General features: G+C 61.2%; 1 protein-coding gene across 1 annotated transcript; it reads left to right on the plus strand.

Moving 5' to 3' along the window:
• The first annotated feature begins 207 nt into the window (after positions 1–207).
• On the plus strand, positions 208–19633 carry MDC1 (mediator of DNA damage checkpoint 1). The gene is given in 11 exon segments (XM_051775629.1): positions 208–240; positions 1212–4273; positions 4884–4954; positions 6572–6712; positions 7176–7265; positions 10300–10485; positions 12782–12907; positions 16007–16117; positions 18283–18318; positions 18320–18957; positions 19354–19633. Coding segments are annotated over 11 exon segments (4755 nt in total). The 5' UTR covers positions 208–226.
• The last annotated feature ends 379 nt before the right edge of the window (positions 19634–20012 follow it).

Consider the following 20012-nt stretch of genomic DNA (forward strand, 5'->3'; position numbering starts at 1 on the left):
GCGACGCCCGCCCGCCGCGCGCCCATTGGTGGGCGCCCTCCTAACGCCCGCCCTCCGCGCTCCTATTGGTCGATCCGGGTTTAAGCCCCGCCCCGCCGCCGCTCCGCCCCGCTCGGAGGAGCGCCTCGATGGTCGGTGGGTGAGTGACGTTGGCGGCGGCCAATGGGGAGGGAGGAGCGCGGGGGGAGGCGGCCAATGGGAGCGGAGGGGGCGGGGCCTGGCGGTGATGGCGCGGGAGGGGTGAGAGGGGGCGCCGGGGGGGGCCGGGGGGGGGGTTGGGGGAGATTTTGGGGGTCCTGGGGGGAATTTGGGGGGGCCTGAGGGAGATTCGGGGGGTCCTGGGGCAGTTCGGGGGGTCTTGGGGCAGTTCCGGGGGTCTTGGGGCAGTTTGTGGGGTCTGGGGGAGTTTGGGGGTCTTTGGAAGGGGTTGGGGCCCTTGGGAGGATCCTGAGAGGGGGAGGATCATGGGGGGATTCGGGGGGTCTTGGTGAAGTTTGGGGGGTCCTTGGGGAGATTTGGGGGGTTCTGGGGGGCATTTGGGGGGTCCTGGGGACATTTGGGGGGTTCCGGGGCAGTTCGGGGGGTCCTGGGGGGAATTTGGGGGGGCCTGGGGCAGTTTGGGGGGCGTTGGAAGGGATTGGGGGGTCCTGAGACAGTTTAGGGGGTCCTGGGGGCAGTTTGGGGGGTCCTGGGGCAGTTTGGGGGTCGTTGGAAGGGGTTGGGGCCATTGGGGGGGTCCTGGGGGGAATTTCGGAGGTCCGGGGGTGTTTGGGGGGTCCTGGGGGGAGTTTGGGGGTCCTGGGAGGGATTTTGGAGGTCCTGGGGGGGATTTGGGGGGTCCTGGGGCAGTTTGGGGGGTTGGGGCCATTGGGGGGGTCCTGGGGGGAATTTGGGGGGTCCTGGGGGGGATTTGGGGGGTCCTGGGGGAGGGGATTTTGGGGGCCCTGGGGGAGGGGATTTGGGGGGCCCTGGGGGAGGGGATTTGGGGGGTCCTGGAGGGGATTTGGGGGGTCCTGGAGGAGATTTGGGGGGTCCTGGGGAGGAATTTGGGGGGTCTTGGTGAAGTCTGGAGGGTCCTGGGAGGGATTTTGGGGGTTCTGGGGGGAAATTTGGGGGGTCCCTGCTCTGGTTTGGGGGGCCATGGGGGGGTTTTTTTTTTTGGGGGGTGGTCCCCAAATCCTCGATCCCCCTCCCCCCCCTTCCCCTCGCAGCCCCCCGGAGGCTCCAGATGTGGCCCCAGCTGGGGAGCGGCCCCAGAAAGGCCCCTTCTGCCCCCAAACCCCCAATCCAGATGTGGGGGGGCCCAAAATTGGGGGTCAGACGCTGGGGGTGGAGAGTGACACAGATGTGGAGGAGGAGGAGCCAAATCCAGATGTTGGGGCCACCAGAAGACCCAAAATAACCCCAAAAGACCCCAAAATTCCCAGTGTGATGGCGGAGACCCCAAATCCAGATGTTGTGGGGCCCAAAATCAGCCCTGGGCTGTTCCTGGTGGACAGTGACACAGATGTGGAGGAGGAGGAGCCACATCCAGATGTTGGGAGCCCAAAAAGGCCTAAAATGACCCTAAAACACCCCAAAACTCCAGATGTGGCTGTAAAGACCCCAAATCCAGATGTGGACCCCCAAAACAGCTGTGGGATGTTCCTGGTGGACAGTGACACAGATGTGGAAGAGGAGGAGCCAAATCCAGATGTTGGGAGCCTGAAAAAACCCCAAATGACCCCAAAAGTGCCCGAAACTCCAGGTGTGGGGGTGCAGACCCCAAATCCAGATGTTGAGGGCCCCAAAAATGGGCATCAGATGCTGTTGGTGGAGAGTGACACAGATGTGGAAGAGGAGGAGCCACATCCAGATGTTGGGAGCCCCAAAACACCCAAAATGGCCCCAAAAGACCCCAAAACTCCAGATGTGGCTGCAAAGACCCCAAATCCAGATGTTGAGGGCCCCAAAAATGGGGGTCAGGCGCTGGTGGTGGACAGTGACACAGATGTGGAGGAGGAGTCAAATCCAGATGTTGGGAGCCCAAAACCACCCAGAACGACCCAAAATGTCCCTGAAAGTCCAGATGTGGCTGTGGAGACCCCAAATCCAGATGTTGGGGGGCCCAAAAACAACCTTGGGCTGTTCCTGGTGGAGAGTGACACAGATGTGGAGGGGGAGGAGCCAAATCCAGATGTTGGGAGCCCCAAAACACCCAAAATGACCATAAAACACCCCAGAACTCCAGATGTGGCTGCGAAGACCCCGAATCCAGATGTTGAGGGCCCCAAAAATGGGCATCAGATGCTGTTGGTGGAGAGTGACACAGATGTGGAGGAGGAGGAGCCACATCCAGATGTTGGGAGCCCCAAAACACCCAAAACGACCTTAAAACACCTCAAAACTCCAGATGTGGTTGGGAAGACCCCAAATCCAGATGTTGGAAGGCCAAAAAGGCCCAGAATGACTCAAAACGTCCCTGAAACTCCAGATGTTGCAGTGGAGACCCCAAATCCAGATGTTGGGGCCTCCAGAAGACCCAAAATGACCCCCAAAGTGCCCGAAACGCCGGGTTTGGGGGTTCAGACCCCAAATCCAGATGTTGGGGGCCCCAAAAATGGGGGTCAGATGCTGGTGGTGGACAGTGACACAGATGTGGAGGAGGAGGAGTCAAATCCAGATGTTTGGGCCTCCAGAAGACCCAAAATGACCCCAAAACACCCCAAAATTCCCAGTGTGATGGCGGAGACCCCAAATCCAGATGTTGTGGGGCCCAAAATTGGCCCTGAGATGCTGCTGGTGGAGAGTGACACAGATGTGGAGGAGGAGGAGCCACATCCAGATGTTGGGAGCCCAAAAAGGCCTAAAATGACCCTAAAACTCCCTGAAACTCCAGATGTTGCAGTGGTGACCCCAAATCCAGATGTTGGGGCCTCCAGAAGACCCCAAATGGCCCCAAAAGACCCCAAAACTCCAGATGTGACTGTGGAGACCCCAAATCCAGATGTTGAGGGCCCCAAAAATGGGCATCAGATGCTGTTGGTGGACAGTGATACAGATGTGGAGGAGGAGGCAACAAATCCAGATGTTGGGAGCCCTAAAAGGCCTAAAATGGCTCCAAAAGACCCCAAAACTCCAGATGTGGCTGTAAAGACCCCAAATCCAGATGTTGTGGGGCCCAAAAACAGCTGTGGGCTGTTCCTGGTGGAGAGTGACACAGATGTGGAGGAGGAGGAGCCACATCCAGATGTTGGAAGCCCAAAACCACCCAAAACGACCCCAAATGTCCCCGAAACTCCAGATGTGGACGTTCCGACCCCAAATCCAGATGTTGAGGGTCCCAAAACCCGCCGTGGGCTGTTGCTGGTGGACAGTGAGCCAGATGTGGAGGAGGGGGAAGAGGAGGGCTCCGATGCAGATGTGGCCACCCAGCTGTTCCTGCCCCCTCCAGATGTGGAGGAGGAAGAGGGCTCTGATCCAGGTGTGGCCACCCAGCTGTTCCTCCCCCATCCAGATGTTGGGGCCCCGAGCTCCCCCCAAACTCCAGATGTTCCAGGGCCTGATTCAGGGGTGGGAGCGGACCCAGATGTGGAGGGGGAGGAGCCAGATCCAGATGTTGGGCTGCCCAAACTCCTCCGGGCCCGCCTGGGTGTCTCCAGAGTTCCAGATGTGGAGGGACCAGATCCAGATGTGGAGGAGGACCCAGAGGTGGAAGACTCAGATCCAGATGTGTTGGAGGATCTAGATGTGCTGACCCAACCCTACCCGCCCCGCCCAACTGTGGGGGGACCCAGGAGCCCCTCCCCCGATCCAGATGTGGAGACCCAGCCCTTCCTCCCCCCGCCAGATGTTGGGGGCCCCCCCCGGCCCAAACGACCCCGGGAGGGGCCCCCCCGTCCAGATGTTGGGCCCGGGGCTCCAGATGTGGAAGATCCAGATGTTGCCCCCCCAAAACGCCCCCGGTCGCCCCCAGATCCAGATGTGGAAGAGGAAGAAGAGGAGGAGGGGCCCGATCCAGATGTGGCCACCCAGCTGTTCCTCCTGGACCAGGAGGGGCCCAATCCAGATGTTCCGCCCCCCAAAAGAGCCAAAATGGCCCCCAGAAGTCCAGATGTGGAGGGGGAGGGGCCGGATCCAGATGTGGCCACCCAGCTGTTCCTGCCCCGCCCAGATGGGGAGGAGGAGGAAGAGGAGGAGGATCCAGAGGTTGGGAGCCCAAATCCAGATGTTGGAGGGGAGAAATCACCAAATTTGGGGCCTCGAGGGACCAAAAGTGACAAGGACAGGCAAGGTGAGGGGGGGGAGGGGCAGGACTCACCTGGGACCCCCCAAAATTCACCTGAGAGCCCCCAAAATACATCTGGGAACCCCAAAATTCATCTGGGATACCCCCAAACTCACCTGAGACCCCCAAAACTCACCTGGGATCCCCCAAAATTCACCTGGGACCCCCCAAAATACATCTGAGACCCCCCAAAATACACCTGGGACCCCCAAAAACACATCTGGGACCCCCCAAAACTCACCTGGGAACCCCCAAAACTCACCTGGGAACCCCAAAATTCACCTGGGACCCCAAAAATTCATCTGGGATTCCCCAAAATTCACTTGGACCCCCAAAATTCATCTGGGACCCCCCAAAATTCACCTGGGACCCCCCAAAACTCACCTGGGACCCCCAAAATTCACCTGAGACCCCCAAAACTCACCTGGGACCCCCAAAATTCACCTGGGACCCCCCAAAACTCACCTGGGACCCCCCAAAAGATGCCTGGGATACCCTAAAATTCACCTGGGAGCCCCCAAAACTCACCTGGGACCCCCCAAAACACACCTGGGACCCCCCAAATTCATCTGGGACCCCCCTGGGCTCCCGAAACTCAGCTCTTTCCCCCCCACAGGTGACCCCCAGGACCCCGCCCGGCGCTCTGGCCCCGCCCACCAGGACGCAGAAGCTCCGCCCACCCCCCAGGTGAGTATTTTGGGGGGTCCCAGGTGAGTTTTGGGGGGTCCCAGGTGTGTTTTGGGGTTCCCAGGTGAGTTTTGGGTGTTCCAGGTGAGTTTTTGGGGGGTCCCAGGTGCATTTTGGGGGGTCCCAGGTGTGTTTTGGGGGTCCCAGGTGAGTTTTGGGGGGTCCCAGGTGAATTTTGGGGAGTCCCAGGTGTGTTTTGGAGGTCCCAGGTGAGTTTTGGGAGGTCTCAGATGAATTTTGGGGGGTCCCAGATGAATTTTTGGGGTCCCAGGTGAATTTTGGGGGGTCTCAAGTGTCTTTTGGGGCATCCCAGGTGTGTTTTGGGGGTCCCAGGTGAGTTTTGGGGGTTCCCAGGTGTGTTTTGGGGGGTCCCAGGTGAGTTTTGGGGGGTCCCAGGTGAGTTTTGGGGGGTCCTAGATGTATTTTGGGGGTCTCAGGTGTATTTTGGGGGTTCCCAGGTGTGTTTTGGGGGCTCCCAGATGAATTTTAGGGTTCCCAGGTGACATTTGGGGGGGTCTCAGGTGAGTTTTTGGGGTTCCCAGGTAAATTTTGGGGGGTCCCAGGTAAATTTTGGGGGTCTCAGGTGAATTTTGGGGGTTCCCAGATGAATTTTGGGCTTCCCAGGTAAATTTTGGGGGTCCTAGGTGAGTTTTTGGGGTCCCCAGGTGTATTTTGGGGGATCTCAGGTGAATTTTGGGGGTCCCAGGTGTATTTTGGGGGGTCCCAGGTGAATTTGGAGGTTCCCAGGTGAATTTTGGGGGTCCCAGGTGCATTTTGGGGGGTCCCAGGTGAGTTTTGGGGGGTCCCAGGTGAGTTTTTGGGGTCCCAGGTGAGTTTTGGGGGGTCCCAGGTGAGTTTTGGGGGGTCTCAGATGAATTTTGGGGGTTCCCAGGTGAATTTTGGGGGTTCTCAGGTGAATTTTGGGGGTCCCAGGTGAGTTTTGGGGTATCCCAGATGTATTTTGGGGGTCCCAGGTGTGTTTTGGGGGGTCCCAGGTGAATTTTGAGGGTCCCAGGTGAGTTTTGGGGGGTCCCAGATGTATTTTGGGGGGTCCCAGGTGAGTTTTGGGGGGTCCCAGGTGAATTTTGGAGGTCCCAGGTGTATTTTGGGGGTTCCAGGTGTATTTTCAGGTATCCCAGGTGAGTTTTGGGGTATCCCAGGTGTATTTTGGGGGGTCCCAGATGAATTTTGGGGGTCCCAGATGAATTTTTGGGGTTCCCAGGTGAATTTTGGGTGTCCCAGGTGAGTTTTGGGGGGTCCCAGGTCAGTTTTTGGGCTTCCCAGGTGAATTTTGGGGGTCCCAGGTAAATTTTGGGGGTCCCAGGTGAGTTTTGGGGGTCCCAGGTGAATTTTGGGGGTCTCAGGTAAATTTTGGGGGGTCCCAGGTGTATTTTGGGGGTCCCAGGTAAATTTGGAGGGTCTCAGGTGAATTTTGGGGGTCTCAGATGAATTTTGGGGGGTCCCAGGTGTATTTTGGGGGGTCTCAGGTAAATTTTGGGGGGTCCCAGGTAAATTTGGAGGGTCTCAGGTGAATTTTGGGGTCTCAGGTGAATTTTGGGGGTCCCAGGTGTATTTTGGGGGTCTCAGGTGCCCCCCCTCCCCGGCCCCTCCCCCCAGGTTCGCCGCAGTCAGCGATTGGCCGGGAGCCGAGGGGGCGGAGCCTCCGCTTGCCCCGCCCCCGCCAGGAAGGGGCGTGCCCAAGCCACACCCAAGCCACGCCCCTCACCCAAGCCACGCCCACAGAGGAGACCAGCACAGGTGGGTGGGGCCGGGGGGCGGGGCCTGGGGATGTAAATGAGGTGGGGAGGGGGCGTGGCCAAGGGGAGGGAGGCTCCGCCCCTTCTGCGGGTGAAGGGAGTGGGTGGGGCTTCAGAAAGGGGGTGTGGCCAAGAAGGGGGCGTGGCCAAGGGTGGAGGCTCCGCCCCTTCTGTGAGCAAAGGTGGGGTGGGGCTTGGGAAGGGGGTGGAGCCAATGCGGGGGTGGGGCTTGTGGGTGGGGTCTCATATGTTGACTCCGCCCACAGGGAGAGTGGGTGGGGCAATGGAGGGGGTGTGGCTTGGGAGGGGGGCGTGGTTTTGTACCTTGGCTCCACCCACAGGCAGGGCGGGGTCTGGGAGGGGGCGTGGTCTCACCTGTTGGCTCCACCCCCACAATTGTGGTCGATGGAAGGGGCGTGGCTTTGGAGAGGGGGCGGGGCTTCATTTTTTGGCTCCGCCCACAGGAGGAGGAGCAGGAGGAGGGGGCGTGTCCAACAGAGGGTGCCTGGCGCAGGCTCCGCCCCCGGGTGGCATCAGGCCCCGCCCACATCCGGGTAAGGGGGGGCGGTGATCCCAGTATGGACCAGTATTCACCAGTATGGACCAGTAACCCCCCAGTCCCTCCCAGTAACTCCTCAGTCCCTCCCAGTCCTTCCCAGTAACCCCCCAGTCCCTCCCAGTAACCCCCCAGTCCATCCCAGTAACCCCCCAGTCCCTCCCAGTAACCTCCCAGTGTGTCCCAGTCCCTCCCAGTAACCCCCCAGTCCGTCCCAGTCCCTCCCAGTAACCCCCCAGTCCATCCCAGTCCCTCCCAGTAACCCCCCAATGTATCCCAGTCCCTCCCAGTAACCCCCCAGTCCATCCCAGTCCCTCCCAGTAACCCCCCAGTGTGTCCCAGTCCCTCCCAGTAACCCCCCAGTCCATCCCAGTAACGTCCCAGTAACCCCCTCATGTGTCCCAGTCCCTCCCAGTAACCCCCCAGTCCTTCCCAGTTAATCCCAGTAGGCCCCCAGTCCCTCCCGTCCCTCTCAGTAACCCCCCAATGTGTCCCAGTAACCCTCCAGTCCCTCCCAATAAACCCCCAGTCCATCCCAGTAACCTCCCAGTAACCCCCCAGTGTGTCCCAGTCCCTCCCAGTAACCCCCCAGTCCCTCCCAGTAACCCCCCAGTGTGTCCCAGTCCCTCCCAGTAACCCTCCAGTCCATCCCAGTTCATCCCAGTAACCCCCCAGTGTATCCCAGTCCCTCCCAGTAACCTCCCAGTCCCTCCCAGTAACCCCCCAGTCCATCCCAGTAACCTCCCAGTAACCCTCCAGTCCATCCCAGTAACCCCCCAGTCCATCCCAGTAACCTCCCAGTAACTCCCCAGTCCCTCCCAGTAATCCCCCAGTCCATCCCAGTCCCTCCCAGTAACTCCCCAGTCCATCCCAGTCCCTCCCAGTAACCCCCCAGTCCATCCCAGTCCCTCCCAGTAACCCCCCAGTCCCTCCCAGTAACCCCCCAGTGTGTCCCAGTCCCTCCCAGTAACCCTCCAGTCCATCCCAGTTCATCCCAGTAACCCCCCAGTGTATCCCAGTCCCTCTCAGTAACCTCCCAGTCCCTCCCAGTAACCCCCCAGTCCATCCCAGTAACCTCCCAGTAACCCCCCAGTTCATCCCAGTAACCCCCCAGTCCATCCCAGTAACCTCCCAGTAACTCCCCAGTCCCTCCCAGTAACCCCCCAGTCCATCCCAGTCCCTCCCAGTAACTCCCCAGTCCCTCCCAGTAATCCCCCAGTCCATCCCAGTCCCTCCCAGTAATCCCCCAGTCCATCCCAGTCCCTCCCAGTAACCCCCCAGTCCATCCCAGTCCCTCCCAGTAACCCCCCAGTGCGTCCCAATAACCCCCTGAAGTGTCCCCAAGGTGTCCCCAGTTGTCCTTGTCCCCCCCAAAGTGTCCCCAAAGTGTCCCCAACCTGTCCCCAACCTGTCCCCAGGTGCTCTTTGCCCCTCCCAGGATGTCCCCAAAGTGTCCCCAAAGTGTCCCTGTGTGTCCCCAGGTGCTCTTGACCCCCCAGCCTGTCCCCAAAGTGTCCCCAACCTGTCCCCAGGTGCTCTGCTCCCCCCCAGGATGTCCCCAAAGTGTCCCCAAAGTGTCCCCAGCCTGTCCCCAGGTGCTCTTGTCCCCCCCAGGATGTCCCCAAAGTGTCCCCAAAGTGTCCCCAACCTGTCCCCAGGTGCTCTTGTGCCCCCCAAAGTGTCCCCAACTTGTCCCCAAGGTGTCCTCATGTCCCCCAGGTGCCCTTGTTCCCCCCAGGATGTCCCCAAAGTGTCCCCAACCTGTCCCCAGGTGCTCTGCTCCCCCCCAGGATGTCCCCAAGATGTCCCCAACCTGTCCCTAGGTACCCTTGTCCCCCACAAGGTGTCCCCAAGATGTCCCCAAAGTGTCCCCAACCTGTCCCTAGGTACCCTTGTCCCCCACAAGGTGTCCCCAAGATGTCCCCAAAGTGTCCCCAACCTGTCCCCAGGTGCTCTTGGCTCCCCCAGGGATGTCCCCAACCTGTCCCCAAAGTGTCCCCAACCTGTCCCCAGGTGCCCTTGACCCCCCCAGGGATGTCCCCAAGGTGTCCCCAACCTGTCCCTGTGCCCCCCCAGGTGCCCTTGTCCCCCCAGGATGTCCCCAAAGTGTCCCCAACCTGTCCCAGTGTGTCCCAGTAACTCCCCAAGGTGTCCCCAACCTGTCCCCAAGTGCTCTTGACCCCCCCAGGATGTCCCCAAAGTGTCCCCAGGTACCCTTGGCCCCCCAGGATGTCCCCAAAGTGTCCCCAACCCGTCCCTGTGTCCCCCCAGGTGCTCTTCCCGGGCCTGGTGTCCCCCAGGATGTCCCCAAACTGTCCCCAAACTGTCCCCAACCTGTCCCCAGGTGCTCTTGTCCCCCCCAAGAGTGTCCCCAAGGTGTCCCCAACCCGTCCCTGTGTCCCCCCAGGTGCTGTTCCCAGGCCTGGTGTCCCTCAGGGATGTCCCCAACCTGTCCCCAAAGTGTCCCCAACCTGTCCCCAACCCGTCCCTGTGCCCCCCCAGGTGCTGTTTATGGCCATGGTGTCCCCCAGGATGTCCCCAAAGTGTCCCCAACCTGTCCCCAACCCGTCCCTTTGCCCCCCCAGGTGCTCTTCCCAGGCCTGGTGTCCCCCAGGATGTCCCCAAAGTGTCCCCTGTGTGTCCCCAACCCGTCCCTCTGACCCCCCAGGTGCTCTTCTCCCCCCCAAGATGTCCCCAAAGTGTCCCCAACCTGTCCCCAACCCATCCTTCTGCCCCCCCAGGTGCTGTTCCCAGACCTGGTGTCCCCCAAACTGTCCCCAACCTGTCCCCAACCTGTCCCCAGGTGCCCTTGGCCCCCCCAGGGATGTCCCCAAGGTGTCCCCAAGGTGTTCTCATGTCCCCCAAGTGCTCTTGGCCCCCCCAGGATGTCCCCAAAGTGTCCCCAACCTGTCCCAGTGTGTCCCAGTAACTCCCCAAGGTGTCCCCAACCTGTCCCTAGATGCTTTTCTCCCCCCCCGGATGTCCCCAGGATGTCCCCAACCTGTCCCCAACCCGTCCCTGTGCCCCCCCAGGTGCTGTTCACGGGCGTGGTGGCCACTCCCGCCCTCCTGGTGGCCCTGGGGACCCTGGGGGGGGTGGTGGCCTCCTCGGTCCACGAGTGCACCCACCTGGTGACGGACGGGGTGCGCCGGACCCTCAAGTTCCTCTGTGCCCTCGCCAGGGGGGTGCCCGTGGTCACCCCAGAGTGGCTCCTGGAGGTGACATTTGGGGACAGCTGGGGGGGTTGGGGACACTGGGGGGGTTTGGGGGGATTTGGGGGATTGGGGACATTGGGGGGACATTGGGGACATTGGGGACATCTGGGGGACATTGGGGGGACATTGGGGGACATTGGGGGGATGTTGGGGGGCATTGGGGACATTGGGGGGATTTGGGGATATTGGGGGATTGGAGGACATTGGGGGGGTTTGGGGACATTGGGGACATTGGGGACATTGGGGGACATTGGGGGGACATTGGGGGGATATTGGGGGGATTTGGGGACATTGGGGGGACATTGGGGGGACATCTGGGGGGATTTGGGGGAAGGTTGGGGGGATTTGGGGGGATTTAGGGACATTGGGGGGACATTGGGGAACATTGGGGACATTGGGGGGACATTGGGGGGACATTGGGGGACATTGGGGGACATTGGGGGGACATTGGGGGACATTGGGGGGATTTGGGGATATTGGGGGGGCATTGGGGGACATTGGGGACATTGGGGGGGACATTGGGGGGACATTGGGGGACATTGGGGACATTGGGGGGACATTGGGGACATCTGGGGGGGTTTGGGGACATTGGGGGACATTGGGGGGATTTGGGGACATTGGGGGGATTTGGGAACGTTTGGGACATTGGGGGACATTGGGGACATTGGGGGGACATTGGGGACATTCGGGGGATTTGGGGACATTGGGGGACATTGGGGGGGACATTGGGGGAACATTGGGGGGATTTGGGAACATTGGGGGGATTTGGGAACATTGGGGGGATTTGGGGGGACATTGGGGACAAGGGGGGTGACCATGGGGACATTGGGGGTGGCTTTGGGTGCCAAGGGGGGGGTGGCCTGGCAGTGTCTGTGTGTCCTTGTGTCCTGTCCCTGTGTCCCTAATGTCCCCCAATGTCCCCCCAATGTCCCCCAATGTCCCCCCAATGTCCCCAATGTCCCCCCAATGTCCCCCCAATGTCCCCAATGTCCCCCAATGTCCCCAATGTCCCCAATGTCCCCCCAATGTCCCCCAATGTCCCCAATGTCCCCAATGTCCCCCCAATGTCCCCCAATGTCCCCCAGTGTCCCCTCAGAGCTCCCGGTGTCACCATCCCCTGTCCCTGTGTCCCCACTGTCCCCATTGTCCCTGTGTGTCCCCACTGTCCCCGCTGTCCCCATGTCCCCTGTGTGTCCCCACTGTCCCCACTGTCCCCACTGTCCCCTCTGTCCCCCAGAGCTCCCGCTGTCACCATCCCCTGTCCCTGTGTCCCCACTGTCCCCTGTGTGTCCCCATTGTCCCCACTGTCCCCTCTGTCCCTTCTGTCCTCCCAGAACTCTCGGTGTCACCATCTCCTGTCCCTGTGTCCCTATTGTCCCCACTGTCCCCTGTGTGTCCCCACTGTCCCCACTGTCCCCATTGTCACCCCCATGTCCCCGCAGAGCTCCCGCTGTCACCGTCCCCTGTCCCTGTGTCCCCTGTGTGTCCCCACTGTCCCCATTGTCCCCTCTGTCCCTCAGAGCTCCCGCTGTCACCGTCCCCTGTCCCAGTGTCCCCAATGTCCCCATTGTCCCCCCGGAGCTCCCGCTGTCACCGTCCCCTGTTCCTGTGTCCCCATTGTCCCCTGTGTGTCCCCATTGTCCCTTCTGTGTCCCCCAGAGCTCTCGGTGTCACCGTCCCCTGTCCCTGTGTCCCCATTGTCCCTGTGTGTCCCCATTGTCCCCTCTGTGTCCCCAATGTCCCCTCTGTGTTCTCTCTGTCCCCCAGAGCTCCCGCTGTCACCGTCCCCTGTCCCTGTGTCCCCACTGTCCCCTGTGTGTCCCCATTGTCCCCATGTCCTGTCCCTGTGTGTCCCCACTGTCCCCACTGTCCCCACTGTCCCCTGTGTGTCCCCACTGTCCCCACTGTCCCCATGTCCTGTCCCTGTGTGTCCCCATTGTCCCCTCTGTGTCCCCTCTGTCCCCGCAGAGCTCCCGCTGTCACCATCCCCTGTCCCTGTGTCCCCATTGTCCCCTCTGTCCCCATTGTCCCCATGTCCTGTCCCTGTGTCCCCATTGTCCCCTCTGTCCCCGCAGAGTTCCCGCTGTCACCGTCCCCTGTCCCTGTGTCCTCATTGTCCCTGTGTGTCCCCATTGTCCCCTCTGTGTCCCCAATGTCCCCTCTGTGTCCTCTCTGTCCCCCAGAGCTCCCGCTGTCACTGTCCCCTGTCCCATTGTCCCCACTGTCCCCCTGTCCCCCCAGAGCTCCCGCTGTCACCGTCCCCTGTCCCTGTGTCCCCACTGTCCCCCTGTCCCCCCAGAGCTCCCGCTGTCACCGTCCCCTGTCCCCGTCCCGGTTCCTGCTCCGGGACCCCCCCCGGGAGCGACACTTCGGGTTCCGGCTCCGGGAGGCCCTGGAGAGGGCCCGGGCTCAGCCCCTGCTCCAGGTAACGGCCCCAAACGGCCCCAAATGTCCCTAAATGTCCCCAAAATGTCACCACAGTGTCCCCAAACCCCCAGGGACACCCCCTGCTCCAGGTAACGGCCCCAAATGGCCCCAAAATGTCACCACAGTGTCCCCAAACCCCCCGGGCTCACCCCCTGCTCCAGGTAACGGCCCCAAATGGCCCCAAATGGCCCCAAACCCCCCGGGGTCACCCCCTGCTCCAGGTACTGGCCCCAAATGGCCCCAAATGGCCCCAAAATGTCACCACAGTGTCCCCAAACCCCCCGGGCTCACCCCCTGCTCCAGGTAACGGCCCCAAACGTCCCCAAATGTCCCTAAATGTCCCCAAAATGTCACCACAGTGTCCCCAAACCCCCGGGCTCACCCCCTGCTCCAGGTACTGTCCCCAAATGGCCCCAAATGGCCCCAAAGTGTCCCCAAAGTGTCCCCAAACCCCCCGGGCTCACCCCCTGCTCCAGGTAACGGCCCCAAATGGCCCCAAATGGCCCCAAAATGTCACCACAGTGTCCCCAACTCCTCAGGGGTCACCCCCTGCTCCAGGTAACAGCCCCAAATGTCCCCAAATGGCCCCAAAGTGTCCCCAAACCCCCCGGGCTCAGCCCCTGCTCCAGGTAACGGCCCCAAACGGCCCCAAATGGCCCCAAAATGTCACCACAGTGTCACCACAGTGTCCCCAAACCCCCAGGGACACCCCCTGCTCCAGGTAACGGCCCCAAGTGGCCCCAAAATGTCCCCAAAATGTCACCACAGTGTCCCCAACCACCCGGGGTCACCCCCTGCTCCAGGTAACGACCCCAAAGGTCCCTAAATGTCCCCAAAGTGTCCCCAAATGTCCCCAAAGTGTCCCCAAACCCCCAGGGGTCACCCCCTGCTCCAGGTAACGGCCCCAAATGGCCCCAGATGTCCCCAAATGTCCCCAAAGTGTCACCACAGTGTCCCCAAACCCCCCGGGGTCACCCCCTGTTACAGGTAATGTCCCCAAATGTCCCCAAAGTGTCCCCAAATGGCCCCAGAGTGTCCCCAAAGCCCCCGGGGTCACCCCCTGCTCCAGGTAACGGCCCCAGATGGCCCTAAATGGCCCCAAATGGCCCCAAAATGTCACCACAGTGTCCCCAAACCCCCCGGGCTCACCCCCTGCTCCAGGTAACGGCCCCAAATGGCCCCAAATGGCCCCAAAATGTCACCACAGTGTCCCCAAACCCCCAGGGACACCCCCTGCTCCAGGTAACGGCCCCAAATGGCCCCAAATGGCCCCAAAATGTCACCACAGTGTCCCCAGAGTGTCCCCAACCCCCCAGGGACACCCCCTGCTCCAGGTACTGTCCCCAAATGTCCCCAAAGTGTCCCCAAATGTCACCAACCCCCCAGGGACACCCCCTGCTCCAGGTAACGGCCCGAAAGTGTCACCAAAGTGTCACCAAAGTGTCCCCAAACCCCCAGGGACACCCCCTGCTCCAGGTAATGTCACCAAAGTGTCCCCAAATGTCCCCAAAGTGTCACTTGGTGTCCCCAGGGTGTCACACGGTGTCACCTGCTGTCACCCAGTGTCACCTGGGTGTCACTTGGTGTCACACAGTGACCCCAAAAGTGTCACTTGGTGTCCCCAGAGTGTCACTTGGTGTCACTTGGTGTCCCCAGGGTGTCCCCAAGGTGGCACTTGGTGTCCCCAGGGTGTCACACGGTGTCACACAATGACCCCAAAAGTGTCACTTGTTGTCCCCAGGGTGTCACACGGTGTCACACAATGACCCCAAAAGTGTCACATGGTGTCCTCAGAGTGTCACTTGGTGTCACTTGTTGTCCCCAGGGTGTCACTTGGTGTCCCCAGGATGGCACCTGGTGTCACACAATGACCCCAAAGGTGTCACCTGGGTGTCACTTGGTGTCCCTTGGTGTCCCCAGGGTGTCATTGGGTGTCACCTGGATGTCACCTGGGTGTCACTGGGTGTCCCCAAGGTGTCACATAGTGTCACCTGCTGTCACCCAGTGTCCCCTGGGTGTCACTTGGTGTCCCCAGGGTGTCACTTGGTGTCACCTGGGTGTCACCTGGGTGCCACACGCTGTCCCCAGGCTGTCACTGAGTGTCCCCAAGCTGTCCCCAAGTGTCCCCAGGTGCCACCCCCTGCCCCAGGTGACGTCCCCAACCCCTCTCCTCCATCCCCAAACTGTCCCCAAATATCCCCAAATGTCCCCAAATGTCCCCAAACTGTCCCAAACTGTCCCCAAATGTCCCCAAACTGTCCCCAAACTGTCCCCAAATGTCCCCAAACTCTCCCCATATGTCCCCAAATGTCCCCAACTGTCCCCAAATGGCCCCAAATGGCCCCAAACTGTCCCCAAATATCCCCAAAATGTCCCCAAATGTCCCCAAACTGTCCCCAAATGTCCCCAAATGTCCCCAAACTGTCCCCAAATGTCCCCAAATGCCCCCAAACTGTCCCCAAACTGTCCCCAAATGTCCCCAAACTGTCCCCAAACTGTCCCCAAATGTCCCCAAACTTTCCCCAAATGTCCCCAAATGTCCCAAACTGTCCCCAAACTGTCCCCGAACTGTCCCCAAATGTCCCCAACTGTCCCCAAACTGTCCCCAAATGTCCCCAAACTGTCCCCAAATGGCCCCAAACTGTCCCCAAATATCCCCAAATGTCCCCAAATATCCCCAAAATGTCCCCAAATGTCCCCAAACTGTCCCCAAACTGTCCCCAAACATCCCCAAATGTCCCCAAACTCTCCCCATATGTCCCCAAATGTCCCCAACTGCACCAAATGGCCCCAAATGGCCCCAAACTGTCCCCAAACTGTCCCCAAATGGCCCCAAAGTGTCCCCAAATGTCCCCAAACTGTCACCAAATATCCCCAAACTGTCCCCAAATGTCCCCAAACTGTCCCTAAATGTCCCCAAATGTCCCCAAACTGTCCCCAAATGTCCCCAAATGTCCCCAAAATGTCCCCAAGTGTCCCCAAACTGTCCCCAAATATCCCCCAAATGTCCCCAAACTGTCCCCAAATGTCCCCAAATGTCCCCAAACTGTCCCCAAATGTCCCCAAATGTCCCCAAAGTGTCCCCAACTGTCCCCAGGGCTACTCCATCCACGTGACCCCCGGGGTGACGCCGGGCCCCGAGGCCATGAGGGACATTGTCACCTGCTGTGGGGGGACATTCCTGGACAGCCTGCCCGGGGGGCACCGGGTGAGGGACGGGGGGGCATTTGGGGGGGTCTGGGGGGGATTTGGGGACATTGGGGGGACATTTGGGGGGGTTTGGGGACATTGGGGGGACATTGGGGGGACATTTGGGGGGGGTTGGGGGGGTTTGGGGACATTTGGGGAGGATTTGGGGACATTGGGGGGACATTTGGGGGGGTTTGGGGGGACATTGGGGGGGCATTGGGGGACATTGGGGACATTGGGGGGACATTGGGGGACATTGGGGGGACATTGGGGGGACATTGGGGACATTGGGGGACATTGGGGGGACATTGGGGGACATTGGGGGGACATTGGGGGGACATTGGGGACATTGGGGGGACATTGGGGGGTTTTGGGGGGTCCTGGAGGGGATTTGGGGGAATTTGGGGGGTTTTGGGGTCCCCACTGGGGTTTGGGGGGGTCCCATTGCTGGGGGGAATTGGGGGGTTCTGGAGGGTCTCATTGGGGTCAAGGGAGTCCTGGGGGGGGGGGGGGAATTGGGGGTTTTGGGGTCCCCTTTGGGTTTGAGGGGACTGGGGGGGGCTCCTGTGGGTTTTGGGGTCCCCATTGGGTTTGGGGGGGGTCCCATTGGGATTTGGGGGGTCCCATTGCAGGGGGGCCATTGGGGGTGGAACTGGGGGGTCCTGGGGGGGTCTCATTGGGGTTTGGGGGATCTGGGGGGGTCCCATTTCTGGAAGGTCATCGGGGGTGGAACTGGGGGGTCTTGGGGGGGTCCCATTGGGGTTTGGGGGTCCTGGGTGGGAACTGAGGGGTCCCATTGGGGTTTGGGAGGGTCCCATTGATGGGGGGTCGTAGGGGGGAACCGGGGGGTGCTGGGGGGGTCTCGTTGGGATTTGGGGGATCTGGGGGGGTCCCATTGGGGTTTGGGGGGGTCCCATTGCCGGGGGGTCATTGGGGGTGGAATTGGGGGGTCCTGGGGGGGTCCCATTGGATTTGGGGGATCTGGGGGGGGGTCCCATTGCTGGGAGGTCATTGGGGGGGGATTTGGGGGGGTCCTGGGAGGGTCCCATTGGATTTGGGGGATCTGGGGGGGTCCCACTGGAGTTTTGGGGTCCTGGGGGGGTCCCACTGGGGTTTGGGGGGGTCCCATTGCAGGGGGGCCATCAGGGGTGGAACTGGGGGGTCCTGGGGGGGGTCCCATTGGATTTGGGGGATCTGGGGGGGGGTCCCATTGCAGGGGGGTCATCAGGGGGGGAATTGGGGGTCCTGGGGGGGTCCCATTGGGGTTTGGGGGTCCTGGGTGGGAACTGAGGGGTCCCATTCAGGTTTGGGGGGGTCCTCTTGGGTTTGGGGTCCTGTGGGTGTTGGGGTTCCCATTGGGGTTTGGGGGGGTCTGGGGGGGTCCCAATGGGGTTTGGGGGGGGTCTCATCGATGGGGGGTCATAGGGGGAACTGGGGGGTCCTGGGGGGGTCCCATTGGGGTTTGGGGGATCTGGGGGTGGTCCCATTGCAGGGGGGCCATTGGGGGTGGAATTGGGGGGTCCTGGGGGGTTCCCAATGGGGTTTGGGGGGGGTCCCATTGATGGGGGGTCTTAGGGGGGAACTGGGGGGTCCCGGGGGGGTCCCATTGGGGTTTGGGGGGGGTCCCATTGCAGGGGGGGCCATCGGGGGGGGAACTGGGGGGTCCTGGGGGGGTCCCATTGGGGTTTGGGGGATCTGGGGGGGTCCCACTGGAGTTTTGGGGTCCTGGGGGGCTCCCATTGGGGTTTGGGGGGGTCCCATTGATGGGGGGTCTTAGGGGGGAACGGGGGCGTGCTGGGGGGGTCTCGTTGGGATTTGGGGGATCTGGGGGGGTCTCATTGGGGTTTGGGGGGGTCCCATTGCTGGGGGGTCATTGGGGGGGAATTGGGGGGTCTGAGGGGGTCCTATTGGGGTTTGGGGGGGGTCCCATTGATGGGGGGGGCCCCCGGATGGGAACTGGGGGGGTCCCATTGGGGTTTGGGGGATCTGGGGGGGTCTCATTACAGGGGGGGCCGTTGGGGGTGGAATTGGGGGGTCCTGGGAGGGTCCCATTGGGGTTTGGGGGATCTGGGGGGGGTCTTATTGGGATTTGGGGGATCTGGGGGGGTCCCATTGCAGGGGGGCCATTGTGGGGGGAATTGGGGGGTCCTGGGGTGTCCCCCTGACCCCCCCGTGCCCCCCCAGCCCCGCTGCCTGGTGGTGTCGTGCCCCGAGGACGCGGGGGGGGGGGCTGTGGGCCCGGGCGGGGGCCGCGGGGCTGCCCCTGGTGTCCCCCGAGCTGCTGCTCTCGGGGGTCCTGCGGCAGCGCCTCGACGTCCCCCCCTTCCTGCTCGCCCCAAACCGGGACCCCCGGGGCCAGGGGGACCCCAAAAACCCGGCCCGGGGCACCCCAAAATCAGAGAGCCCCCAAAACGGCCCCCGGGACCCCCAAAATGCTCCCCAGGACCCCCAAAACGGCCCCTGGGACCCCCCAAAATGCACCCAAGGGGCCCCAAAATGCACCCAAGGGGCAAAAAAATGCACCCAAAGACCCTCAAAATGCACCCAAGGGGCCCAAAAATGCACCCAAGGAGACCCAAAATGCACCCAAGGAGCCCAAAAATGCACCCAAGGGGCCCCAAAATGCACCCAAGGAGACCCAAAATGCACCCCAGGGGCCCAAAAATGCACCCAAGGAGACCCAAAATGCTCCCCAGGGGCCCCAAAATGCACCCAAGGGGCCCAAAAATGCACCCAAGGGGCCCCAAAATGCAGCCAAGGGGCCAAAAAATGCACCCCAGGGGCCCAAAAATGCACCCAAGGAGACCAGAAAATCATCCAGGGGCAGCAGAAACTCATCCAGGGACCCCAAAAACTCACCTCAGGAGCCCCAAAATGCACCCAAGGAGCCCGAAAATTCATCCAGGGAACCCCAAAACCCACCCAGGGACACCAGAAACTCGTCCAGGGACCCCAAAAATTCATCCAAGGACCCCCAAAACACACTCAAGGACCCCAAAACCACACCCCAAGACCCCAAAAAGTCCTCCAGGGACCCCCAAAATTCATCCAAGGACCCCAAAAACTCATCCAGGGACCCCCAAAATTCGTCCAGGGAGCCCAAAAACCCCCAAAACACCCCCAAGGACCCCAAAAACACACCCCAGGACCCCAAAACCACACCCAGGGACCCCCAAAACACACCCAAGGACACCAAAAATTCATCCAAGGACCCCAAAACCACACCCAAGGACCCCAAAAATGCAACCCAGGAACCCCAAAACCCCCAAAACACACCCAAGGACCCCCAAAATTCCCCCAGGGACCCCCAAACCCAACCCCGGGACCCCCCCCGGACCCGCAGGAGGGGGAGGGACCCCCCAAAATCCCCCCCGGACCCCCAAAATCCCCCCTGGGGACCCCCCCGGGAACCCCCCAGGAGCCGAAAGAGGGGGAGGGACCCCCCAAAATCCCCCCCGGCCCCCCCCCGAATCCCCCCCGGGACCCCCCAAAAACCCGCCGGAGGGGGGGGAACCCCCCGAAAAAAACCCAATAAAGGCGATTTTTGGCAGCAGAAATTGGGCGATTTGGGGGGGATTGGAGGGATTTGGGGGTTTTTTGGGGGGATTTGGGGGGTTTTTGGGGGGGATTTGGGGTTTTTTTTGGGGGGATTTGAGGTTTTGGGATTATTTGGGGTTTTTTGAGGGATTTGGGATTTTTGGGAGGGGATTTGGGGGGGATTTGGGGTTTTTTTTGGGTGGGATTTGGGGTTTTTTGGGGGGGATTTGGGGGTTTTGGGGGGGGGATTTTGGGGGTTTTTTTAGGAGGATTTGGGTTTTTTGGGGGGGATTTTGGACTGTTTTGGGGGATTTGGGAGTTTTGGGGGGGATTTTGGGGTTTTTTTGGGGGAAATTTAGGGTTTTTTTGGGAGGATT

Source organism: Manacus candei, unplaced genomic scaffold (genome assembly GCF_025592945.1).
Source record: "Manacus candei isolate 608988 ecotype Guabito, Panama unplaced genomic scaffold, ASM2559294v1 h1tg000316l, whole genome shotgun sequence".
In the NCBI taxonomy this organism is placed as follows: domain Eukaryota; kingdom Metazoa; phylum Chordata; class Aves; order Passeriformes; family Pipridae; genus Manacus; species Manacus candei.